General features: G+C 47.9%; 1 protein-coding gene across 1 annotated transcript; it reads right to left on the bottom strand.

Moving 5' to 3' along the window:
- Positions 1–676: 676 nt before the first annotated feature.
- On the bottom strand, positions 677–7644 carry LOC125547508 (uncharacterized). Its single transcript, XM_087545741.1, has 9 exons — positions 7461–7644; positions 7050–7057; positions 3603–3675; positions 3386–3457; positions 3116–3187; positions 2652–2917; positions 1517–1633; positions 1248–1296; positions 677–1155 (listed from the first exon to the last, which is right to left on the bottom strand). Exons 1-9 carry the CDS (start codon positions 7642–7644, stop codon positions 1013–1015), a joined length of 984 nt encoding a protein of 327 aa, XP_087401867.1. The 3' UTR covers positions 677–1012.
- Between the last annotated feature and the right edge of the window lie 5241 nt (positions 7645–12885).

Here is a 12885-nt window from a genome sequence, read left to right as displayed (position 1 = left end):
AAATTTGCAAACATTTTTTGAATTGTGGATTATTTTTTAAACTCCTGCAAAAATGGAAATATGAACATTTTCTAAAATTTATGAATTCTTCTGAAAACAGAAACATCTTTGAAATTCTGAACAAAATTTTGAAAAAGTTTTTAACATTTTGAAGATAAACATACAGAGCAAAATTTGAAAACAAGATCATTTTTTTGAAAATTGGGATTTTTTAAAAAAAATGTGAACATTTTTCGAACTCCGGAAAAATGATACATTTGCAAACAATTTTTGAATCATGAACATTTTCAAAAAGTTGTGATTGTTTTATAATGGGAACATTTTCTAAAATTCTGAACATTTTTTGGAAAGTATAAAAGAAAATCAAAATCATGGACATTTTTCAGATTTATGAAAAAAACTTTAAAACGTAACAATTTTTTAAAAATCTGAAAGAAATTTGAAGATAGAAAATTAAAATTAAAAATGAAAGGAAAGAAAAGAAACGAAGAAGCTTCCAATAGATCATCCAATAGGAAATTCCATGATTCTGTACCATTTGCTCGTTTAATACTTGTGTCAGTTCTGTAAAAAAAACAGAAGTATATTTTTTTTCCTTTTTCATCACGGGGCTTAGCATTTGTTCAGTGTGATTCGGACCCAGAGGTTCAGAACCACATGAGACAACGCAAGCCCAAGTAACAACCAGCCTTAAGTATGCAACTCCTGCCAAGTAACAGCCAGTCAATGGATCATGGCCCAGATGCCTATGTGGCCGATTCCGCAAAGACAGCGATCGGCCATTTTCGATGTATATAGAGCTCATGTGGTATATATCACTAAGTATATCCCATAATGCTCGTAAACCCCCGTGGGGGTCATCAAGTGTGCGGCGTTACCAGCTTCATCTCTGCTGTTCCGCTGCGTTCCTCCGGACCCGAAAGGGGTACCGGCGGGAACCGCTTCCATTCGGTTCGACGGTGGCAGGCTCCGATGGAGATATCAGTAGCCCACAGGAACTGCGGGTACGCCGTCAACTGGGGTCTGATGATTCGTGTGTCGCCATCCTCTGATTTCTTAGCTTAGATACGATGTTTCTGTCCGACGAATGTGTTTTGACAGTTGATGAAGATCCCAGCGCTTCATCTTCATCTGTGCTGCTCCTCTCTTCTACATCTGAAAACCACCACGCCAACATGAAACTTAATTTCACCAGTTCCCTAGTATGCATTTACAGCCATATATTTTTCACAAAAGATCAACCGTACTAGATTTAGGATGAACCAGATGAGCAGCTTGCCAGCTTTTCCCTTTTGCCTGACCATAAATAGATACACTGTAAGATGTCTACAAAAATAGACAATAAATTGGTTTAAACTGTGGAATATAAGGTAGACCATCCAAAAAAGAAGAATCCATTTGATTCCATGAACTAACCCATAACTGGTCAAGGATCGCCTCAACTCCCTTCTAGAATAAGCATGAATTAATTAACAAAATGCATTTAGAAGCTAGAACCTAAACCTTAGAAACTTACGGCCGAAAGAGGTACAGTCCAGCCTTTAATGATGGACCAATCAAGCGCAGGCCTCAGGTCCTTTTTCTTAGCAAGACACTGCTGGCCTTCACCCATGGGATGATCCAAGAATTTTACCTGTAGAAAAATGTCAAGCAGGAACATGTGAGTTATTGTCTCTGATAATGTTGGCTATGACAGAAAACCAATAGTCAGCATGAAAACATGGAGATCAAATGATAAAACAATTTGTCCCACTTCATATTTTAAACATATTTTAATCAGCATGAAAGTTCATTTGATGTCATTTTATCAGTGTGTCATCTTCATCAGCAAGAAAGTTGTTGTGTGTCACCAGCCCGTAACACAACTGGACCGCCAGACTAAAACGTATGGACACGGCAGAAGTTGCCAAGTCCATGTGCTGATATGTCCGGACACGGGGACACACGCGTATCCTACCATATTTCGTGAATTACGAATTAAAAAAAAAAAGAGGACACGGCTGGGACACATAGGGGACACGCGAGGGACTCGGGAGTCCCAACTACGCTTCGGCCTGATAGGAAACCCTTTTTTTTTTGCAGGTCGCATTCACGGACGCCACAAAAGGGAGAGCTGGGAAACCTCCTGGACTCGCCACCGCCACTGCTGTATGGAGTCGCCGCCGCCGCCTGGACTCGACCGCAGCCATCCCCCAAGTGCAGGAGCCTCTCCTCCCAACGGCAACCATGCTGGAGCACGTGACCTCAACCTATCTCATCTATTTGAATCGATTTTTTGTTGAGCTGCTGCTGCTTGCTTCCCCTGTTCGTCATGCCCTTGCTGCAGCTGCTCGCTAGTTACTTCCCCATGCTGCTCATGTGCCGCTGCTGCTGCTTGCTTACTCTGTTGCTTCCCTGTGCTGCTGCTACCTGCTTGTGTTGAACTGTTGATTGGTGCTTCATGTTACGGGTGAGAGTGAAGGAGGACAACCTAGACCTGGTGCCGAGAATTTGAAATTGCCAAACCACAATGCTATTGGGAGCTAGCATGGCAGATGTTTGTGTATTTTTCTACACTCTGTTAAACCTAAAGAAGTTTGACTTGGGAGTTGGGACAAAACTAGAACATCAAATATATTTATATTTTTGTAAATGAGGGAGTAAATGTTTACCTCAACCACATTTTTACTGGTCAGCTCAATAATCTGCCCAGTCCAATAGCAATCTTTATTATGCCAGTCAACCCAATCACCTACTTTCCAGGTATCATGGACACGTGCTATCACCTCGCTCTTCGGAAAGTGCTTAGGAGCTTGTTGCCCCCTATACCACCGAGGAAAGGAAGGACGCAACATTATTTCAGTACTGCCATTTGATTTCCCTTCCAGGCATGCCTGGTTGAATGGGTTCTTTTGGAAGACTCCAATCCATTCGTTGGCTGAAAAGGGCATCAGGAATAATCATATCAGGAGTACAGAAAACTAACAGTTACAATCTTTATTATGCCAGTCGACCCAATCATCTACTTTCCAGGCATCATGAACACGTGCCATCACCTCGCTCTTCGGAAAGTGCTTAGGAGCTTGTTGCCCCCTATACTACCGAGGGAAGGAAGGACGCAACATTATTTTAGTACCGCCATTTGATTTCCCTTCCAGGCATGCCTGGTTGAATGGGTTCTTTTGGAAGACTCCAATCCATTCGTTGGCTGAAAAGGGCATCAGGAATAATCATATCAGGAGTACAGAAAACTAACAGTTACAATCTTTATTATGCCAGTCGACCCAATCACCTACTTTCCAGGCATCATGAACACGTGCCATCACCTCGCTCTTCGGAAAGTGCTTAGGAGCTTGTTGCCCCCTATACTACCGAGGGAAGGAAGGACGCAACATTATTTCAGTACCGCCATTTGATTTCCCTTCCAGGCATGCCTGGTTGAATGGGTTCTTTTGGAAGACTCCAATCCATTCGTTGGCTGCAAAGGGCATTGGGAGTAATCATATCAGGTGTACAGAAAACCAACAGTTATAATCTTGGTCAATATACTCTCTTATAGAAAAACAAAAGGTCATGTGCAAAAGAAAAGAAAAAACAGAGGTTGCATATAAAGATTTGCTTACCTTCTTCAGTATAGTCAATATACTCCAAGTAATACTGAAGATGCCCAGATTCTGTGACACGCATATCTTCTATCTGAAAGAGAATTAATACAATATGTGTTAGTAAAGCCTTATACCCTACTGTAGAATGAGTGAAGAGAAGTATTATATTTGTAGTCCATGAGATTATGGTCAAGCGACAGACTGATGTTATTATTAGATATAAAAGTAGTAGCCATACTAGCATGATGTATTAGAAAGAAAAAGCTTCATCGTCTATGTTTGTAATATGTATTCTAGCACCCAAGATTTAATCTAATTTGTCTAGTTCATAGACTTGTGGACAACAGTAGCATAGCCAACAGAACTAAGATTACCAAGGTGTCGACGGCCGCCACAGAGCACATCCACCATCACCACCAGATGCAACCAAGGAGAACTAACAAACCAAACGCGGTACAAACGAGCACTAGTAGAAAAAGGGGCTTTTGTCCCGGTTGGTAAGGCCCTTTAGTCCCGGACCGGGACTAAAGGGTCGTTACACGAACTGGGACTAAAGGGCGCGGCCACGTGGAGCTCCACCTTTAGGATTAAAGGAAATTTTATGATTTTTTTTGAATTTTTTTTTTGATTTTCAAATTTCTGAATTATTTTAATCTCTAGTCTGTAATCACCACCCCTCATCACTGCTCAATTTATCCTCTAACCACCCCTCATCATTCCAAATCATCTAACTTCCCGAACGGTCACCCATCCTTCCACTCCCCCAGCCTGAGCACGCTTAACTTCCGGGTTCTATTCTCCCTCGTTTCCAAGTCTACACTTGTTGTTTTCCTAACAATAGTAAGATGTCAATCCTATTAACCTTCAGGAATTTTGCTTGAGCATGAAGTGACACATTTCACTGTTTGAGTTTGAATCTATTGTTTTAAAAAACAATAATTATTTAGTAACACTAATATTTCTTGAATAATTAGTTTGACCATTGTTTGACCACAGTTTGACCATAGTTTGACCACAATTTGACCATATTTGACCAAAATTCGAAATAACTGAAATAATTATTTAGTAACACTAATATTCTAGAATAATTAGTTTGACCATTATTTGACCACAGTTTGACCAGATTTGACCACATTTTTTCCAAAAAAAAAATTGAAACTATATTTTTTTTCTGTTACTAGTGGCGCACCTAGCAAATGGTGCGCCACTAGTAAGTTTGAAATTTTTTCGATTTTTTCCACTCTAGATCTTAAAAGCCCCGTAACTTTTTTCTGTTAGGTTTTTGAGAATTTTGAAAATGTTTAACGGGGTTCCCCCTAAATTCATATTTGTAAATTTTCCCAACAACTAGACCACATATCACATGAGAAACTTATTTTATTTTATTTTATTGACATTTCCATCATTTTCTTTTGTTTTTTCTAAAACTGAAAAGGCGGTCAGGGGGGGGGGGAGTTTGAAAATGGGACCTTTAGTACCGGTTCGTGCCATGAACCCGGTACTAATGCCTCAAAGCCCATTAGTACCGGTTGGTGGCACCAACTGGGACTAAATGTCTAACCTTTAGTACCGGTTGGTGCCACCAACCGGGACTAATGGGCATCGCACCCTTTAGTCCCGGTTCGTGGCACGAACCGGGACTAAAGGGCCCAGGTGAACCGGGACTAATGCCTTAGCCGCACGAACCGGAATAAATGCTCACATTAGTCCCGGTTCGTGACTGAACCGATGCTAATGTGAAAACTGCCCTGTGACCAAAGCCCTGTTTTCTACTAGTGGAGATGCCAAACGACTGGCAGGGATCAATGACTACAACAAAGACTGCCCCAATGGGGCAACTTTTTTTGGAGACGTCATCGTTGTCCGATCCAATACGAATCTAGGGCTTTTGCATGAAGAATAACTAGAACGAAGTACGGGAAGTTCACAATGACGCCTACAAGGAGGGAAACAACACCCGAAGGCCACCGAAAGCATTTCATCCTAGACATAACAACATCATGTCGGCTGCCAAGTCCAGAAAAACACATGAGCGTGGACTCATCATTCTCCTACTAGTCAATGGTGAGTGTCCTAGCTAGGTCCATCAATACCCCCCCCCCCCTATGTCATAGTGACTCACCCCAAGCACCGGCTTTGACAAAAGGCCAATCGATCATGGATATTGTGCCAACCCAAAGGACAACCACTGACCACAATTGCAACCACTGCCATGACACATGCTCTGCTGGCAACAACCACCGCCGTCTGAGCGAGCCACAACCCTTGAAGAGGCCAGATCCGGGTGGAAAGGAACCCCCCCCCCCCCCCCCAAAAAAAACCGAGTTGCAGCATCGTTCCGAGCACACGCACAGGTGCGCGTGCCACGTGCAACCGCTCGCCGAATCGAGCGCCCCACGCCACCCGATTCCAAGCGAGAGGAGGATCCAATGGCGACGAGGGAGAGGGATGGGGGAGGGCGAGTGTCGGCGGCAGCTAGGGTTTCCTCCTAGGCCGCCCGTGGGAGCAACACGGGGGACAAATATTGAGGTAATTTGCTAGAACCCAGTTGAGTGTTGTTACAAACAATATTTGTCTTTCTTGGTTTTTTTTCAAAATTAAAAAAATATTTGGATGTGAATTTATTTTACTGTGGTACAAATATCTTGCTTTCCATTCCCTACAAGACTTGGTTGTATATCTATCGTGTAGTTTGAATTTCACTACACTGCATATGTGCATTGTTGCTATTCCTCTTTCTTGGCCGTCTAATGGAAAAGAATTGTAAAAAAAAACGAATGGAAAATCGCGAAACGCTTGCTTTGGTGAAAACGAAACTGTCTAGGAGGAAAAAAAATTGAAATTGAAGGAAACTAGTTCGTGATGTCCAAACATACAATGCCACTAATAATTGTACAAAGTTGGTTGAATCAGGCAATCTCTCCTCTTCTACCGTTGTTGCAGCCCCGGGTGAAGGTTCGTGGGACGTTGTTCTGAACCTTGTGTCGGGTAGGTTCTTATGGTACCGGAAGTGCCGTACCCGCCTTGTGCGGCAGAGCGTAGTCATGTGCACACCCCGGGCAGTCCTGTTGCTTCGGTGGCTCGGGCGCCGCAAGTGGCGTACCTGCCGGAGGCAGACCGTAGACATGGTCACACCCCGGGCAATGATGTTGCTCCGGCGGCCCGAGCGACTCAAGTGCCGCACCCACCAATGGCGGTGGAGCGTAGTCATGGCCACACCCCTGGCAGTAATGGTTCTTCGGCGGCCCGGGCGGTGCAAGTTCTGGCAGCGGAGCGTAGTCATGGTTCTGTCCCCTCGATTTCCCAGGCATAGGTGATTGCGGCTGTATTCCTCGTCCGCGCCACCAGGTTGGAAAACTAAAGCCTGCACACCACCATGGGCCGGGATGCAAATCACATCACAACTAGCGCCAGCATGAACATCAACTCCAAAGACAAAAAATAACAGGATGCGCCGGTGGTTACCTTTGGGCCTGGCGGCACAGCATGGCAGCATAAAGCACCATGCGATAATAGGCAGGAGGAGCACGGCGCATGCGAGCCAGGATGACGAAGCAGATGGCCTCATTATCGATGTCAAACTACTAGCTTAGTATTAGCCTTGTGTCTCTAGACAGTTCCCAACGTACGGCTTCTCTTATACTAGGAGTGACTGACATTTAATCAATTAGCGGGTGATTGCAGGTCAAAGTCATCTCTCAGTGTACGTATACGTACCGGATATTCATCCTTTGCCAAGTTGCAGCGTCTCGGGACACTACCAGAAAAACTGGGGTTGCCGACGGCCAAATCTATGCCGACGGCCCCCGTCGGCATCTATGGACCTATGCCGACGGCCGAGGATAGGCCGTAGGCGTAGAATAGCCGTCGGCATACATCCATCTATGCCGACGGGGCCGTCAGCATAGACGAGGCCGTCGGGACCGCCCGAGATACGCCTACGGGGCTCGTTGGCATAGGACAGGCCGTCGGCATAGCCCGGGCCCACCTGCCCGGTCAGCGCTGACCATTTGACGGCGTTGATCCTACGCCGACAGGCGGTAACGGCGGCCGTCGGCATATCTGTGGCAGAGGTATGCCTACGGCATAGCCGTCGGCATAGGCCCCTCTGCCACGTCATCGATCCGTGTGCCACGCCATGTCATCGATCCGTGTGCCATGCCACATCATCGATCCGTGTGTGCACAGATATGCCGACGGCCTTGCCGTCGGCATACATTTATTTTACTTAATTTTTTATTTTTACTTTGGTTATCTGTGGCAGAGGTATGCCTACGGCACAGCCGTCGGCATAGGCCCCTTCGCCACGTCATCGATCCGTGTGCCACGTCACGTCATCGATCCGTGGGACAACATCCGTGTGTGCACAGATATGCCGACGGCCTTGCCGTCGGCATACGTGTATTTTACTTTATTTTTTTATTTTTACTTTGTTTTGTTATTTTTACTTTATTTTAGTTTTTGTTTTTGCATAAGATAATTATGCCTTATCTAAAAAAACATACCCGATGGTATATGATTGCCCCCCGTTACGAACGTCGCTATTGCCGTGTCACGGAGGGGGGAAACGGTCGACACGGAAGGAATTCTGGTTGGTGGGGGGATTCAGGGTGTAGCTATGTCACCGAAACATCGCACGGGTCCCGATGCATATGTGGAAGTGTTCATGCATGCGTAGACGCCCGTCTTGGGGCTCCGGGGTGTGCCCCCCCTCACGGACGGCGCTGCCGCCGGCACCTGGAGGGGGGAAACGGACGCGTGGGGTCTACGCGGAGGGGATCTTGCTGTGGGTCTAGCCCGGATGTTGCTCCAAAGTGTTCCTATGGGCTGACCTAACACAATTGGGTGGGGAGGTCCACTGGTCAAAGCCCTTCCGTGCAAAGTCAAAGGGCTAGATCCCGTGGTCAAACGCTACAGGGTTAGGCGGGACGGGGGCACTGGGGGGTAGCAATGCCACCGGAGCGTCGCACCGGGCCCTCATACATGCGCGGTGGTGTGGTGGCATGTCCGAAGAGGCGGGACGCGTCTCCGGGGCGTGCCCCCCCCTCACGGACGGCGATGACACGGTAGTAGACGTTCTGCGGTAACGATGCGGCGTCAATATTACTAAATACTCGGAGCGCGATAAAATCATGAGTTTTTTTGCATGACGTGGGCACATGTGCTATAGGAACGATGGTATTTTTTCATAATTTTTGGTGATGGAGAAGTATCCGAAAAATTCCCTCTACGCGGATTGCCCTTCGCGCGTCTACGGCTGTGGCCGGCGGCCTCCGGGGGATAGCATGCCGCCAAATCTTGCGTAGGCGGCCTCTCACAAGTCTGGAAGTGTTGTGGCGGTTGCAAACGCCCGGCACGCGTGTCCGGGGTGTGCCCCCCTCACGGACGGCGCTGCCGCCGGCACCTGGAGGGGGGAAACGGACGCGTGGGGTCTACACAGAGGGGATCTTACTGTGGGTCTGGCCCGGATGTTGCTCCAAAGTGTTCCTATGGGCTGACCTAACACAACCGGGTGGGGAGGTCCACTGGTCAAAGCCCGTCCGTGCAAAGTCAAAGGGCTAGATCCCGTGGTCAAACGCTACAGGGTTAGGCGGGACGGGGGCACTGGGGTGGTAGCAATGCCACCGGAGCGTCGCACCGGGCCCTTATACATGCGGGGTGGTGTGGTGGCATGTCCGAAGAGGCGGGACGCGTCTCCGGGGCGTGCCCCCCCCTCACGGACGGCGATGACACGGTAGTAGACATTCTGCGGTAACGATGCGGCGTCAATATTACTAAATACTCGGAGCGCGATAAAATCATGAGGTTTTTGCATGACGTGGGCACATGTGCTATAGGAACGTTGGTATTTTTTCATAATTTTTGGTGATGGAGAAGTATCCGAAAAATTCCCTCTACGCGGATTGCCCTTCGCGCGTCTACGGCTGTGGCCGGCGGCCTCCGGGGGCTAGCATGCCGCCAAATCTTGCGTAGGCGGCCTCTCACAAGTCTGGAAGTGTTGTGGCGGTTGCAAACGCCCGGCACGCTTGTCCGGGGTGTGCCCCCCTCACGGACGGCGCTGCCGCCGGCACCTGGAGGGGGGAAACGGACGCGTGGGGTCTACACAGAGGGGATCTTACTGTGGGTCTGGCCCGGATGTTGCTCCAAAGTGTTCCTATGGGCTGACCTAACACAACCGGGTGGGGAGGTCCACTGGTCAAAGCCCGTCCGTGCAAAGTCAAAGGGCTAGATCCCGTGGTCAAACGCTACAGGGTTAGGCGGGACGGGGGCACTGGGGTGGTAGCAATGCCACCGGAGCGTCGCACCGGGCCCTTATACATGCGGGGTGGTGTGGTGGCATGTCTGAAGAGGCGGGACGCGTCTCTGGGGCGTGGCCACCCCTCACGGACGGCGATGACACGGTAGTAGACGTTTTGCGGTAGCGATGCGGCGTCAATATTACTAAATACTCGGAGCGCGATAAAATCATGAGTTTTTTTGCACAACGTGGGCACATGTGCTATAGGAACGATTGTATTTTTTCATAATTTTTGGTGATGGAGAAGTATCCGAAAAATTCCCTCTACGCGGATTGCCCTTCGCGCGTCTACGGCTGTGGCCGGCGGCTTCCGGGGGCTAGCATGCCGCCAAATCTTGCATAGGCGGCCTCTCACAAGTCTGGAAGTGTTGTGGCGGTTGCAAACGGCCGGCACGCGTGTCCGGGGTGTGCCCGCCTCACGGACGGCGCCGCCGCCGGCACTTTGAGGGGGGAAACGGATGCGTGGGGTCTACACGGAGGGGATCTTGCTGTGGGTCTGGACCGGATGTTGCTCCAAAGTGTTCCTATGGGCTGACCTAACACAACCGGGTGGGGATGTGCTGCCGAAATTTTGTCTCGGAACGGGGTAGAATGGAGAACGTACTCAATCTACACATCCTCGGGTGGGATTAGGACCCATCTTTACCTATTAGAGATGTAGGTGGATTAAACGCGGTAGAAATTGAAAATTTGATGTGATTAATTTAAGTGAATCCTTAATTATGTTGTGTGGGTTGCAAAAAAGCAGAGGATGGCAGATAATCAGTGGATGTACAGTGGTTTTATCCGTCGGAATCGAGTAACATCAGAGTGGATCACGAAAACCGATGTGTATTTGAAGGAGATATTCTGTCGTCCAATGAGAATTATCCCACCATGCCCCTGTGCGAGATGTGCCAGACGTCACCGTAGAAATCAGACGGACATGAGTGAGCACCTTCGCATGCACGGATATATGCCAAACTTTGACATGCCGCCGATAAACATAGCCGAGCAGGACCGTGGTAAAGAGGAGGTGATGCGACAACGCATCGATGGATATGAGGACGACGGGGTCAGGGACATGCTAGATGATGTCATTGTTGTAGAAGCGGCAAATGCGACACCTTCAGAGAATGAACCGGAGGAGCCGGAGGCAACCGCAAAGGCCTTCTTGGAGGTCTTGGCCTCGCTGAAGAAACCTCTTTATGCGGGTGCGAAAATATCTCAGCTGGATGCCATCTCGCATCTGATTGCAGTCAAGGCTGAGTACGGCTGTAGCCAAAAATGCTTCGAAGAATTCTTGGGAGTATGGGCTAACAGCCTCCCTGAGGGTCATGAACTGCCGAAAAGCATGTACGATACAAAGAAAATCATGAAGGCACTCTCTATGGATTATGAGAAAATAGATGTTTGCCCAAAGAATTGCCTTTTGTTTAGGCACGAGTATGCAGATGACAAGTACTGTAGGAAATGCGGTTCGTCTCGGTACATTAAGGTGGTCGGTGAGGATGGTGAGAAAAAGCAGCTAACCATCCCCGTTAAGGTTCTTCGGTATCTTGATTTTATAAAAAGACTGCAGCGCCTTTTCATCACGAAGGAGTCTGCCAAAATGATGAAGTGGCACAAGGAAGGTATAAGGTACAATCAAAAAATCGTACATCCATCGGGAGGGGAAGCATGGAAGTCATTCGATGAAGAATACCCCGAGGAAGCAGCCGAGGCTGGGAATGTCAGAATAGCCATATCAGGTGATGGGTTGAATCCATATGGTATGTCGTCCAATCCATACAGCTGCTGGCCTGTGTTTGTAATTCCGCTCAATCTTCCTCCCGGTGCCCTAATGCAACGGAAGACCATGTTCTTGTCGCTCATCATTCTGGGGCCTGACTACCCGGGGAAGCAATTGGGTGTGTTTATGCAGCCGCTTGTGGATGCTTTGCACAATTCTTGGTACTTTCCGAGGTTGACATACGACCGGGATCTGCAGAGAAATTTCTTGATGAAAGTTTGGTTGCACTATTGCATGCATGACTTTCCTGGCTATGCTCTATTCTGCGGATGGTGTACAAGTGGTAAGATGCCATGCCCAGTGTGCATGCAGGCTCTGCGAATGATTTGGCTGAGTAAGGGTGGCAAGTATGTAGCCTTTGACCTGCATCGACAGTTCCTCCCTCCAGACCATCCAGACAGGGAAGACACGAAGAACTTCACGAAAGGCCGGGTTGTTCATGAAGTAACCGAGATTCCAACATTTTCAGGGGCAGATGTTCTTGCTCAGCTAAAAGCTCTCAAGCCTAAAGTCAAAGGCAAAGGGAAAGCCAAAGCCAAAGGCTTCGAGGGATATGGTGAGACGCACAACTGGACGCACATTACCCCCTTCTCACAGCTTCCCTATTTCAAGGACCTCAAACTTCCTTACAATATTGATGTGATGCACACCGAAAAGAATGTGGCAGAGTCCCTTTTCCACACGATCCTCAACATTCCTGATAAGACGAAGGATAACGTAAAAGCTAGAGCCGATCAACAGAGAATTTGTGATAGACCACGCCTGAACATGAAGCCTCCCACAGGCGGTCGAAAAAACTGGTTCAAGCCAGATGCTGACTTTGGCCTTAAACCGCCAGAAAAAAAAGAAGTACTTATCTGGCTGAAACAAATTTTGAAGTTCACCGATGGTTATGCATCGAATATAAGTAAGGGAGTCAATCTTTCAACGGGCAAAGTGACCGGCCTGAAGAGTCATGACTACCATGTATGGATTGAGCGGATAATGCCGGTGATGGTTCGAGGCTATGTCGCCGAGCATGTCTGGCGAGTGCTTGTCGAGCTTAGCCATTTCTTCCGCACGCTCTGTGCTAAAGAAGTAAGTAAAGAGATGATTGAAAAATTGCATAAGAAGGCACCGGAGTTGATAGTCAAGCTAGAGAAGATCTTTCCGCCAGGCTTCTTTACTCCGATGACACATCTCATTCTGCACCTCGTGAACGAGGTATTGTTGGGGGGCCCTGTGCAAAATCG

Source organism: Triticum urartu, chromosome 3A, assembly GCF_056163025.1.
Source record: "Triticum urartu cultivar PI428250 chromosome 3A, HENAU_Tu73, whole genome shotgun sequence".
NCBI classification, from domain to species: domain Eukaryota; kingdom Viridiplantae; phylum Streptophyta; class Magnoliopsida; order Poales; family Poaceae; genus Triticum; species Triticum urartu.
Note: the sequence above shows the minus strand (reverse complement) of the source record. Positions and strands in the feature narration are given on the sequence as shown.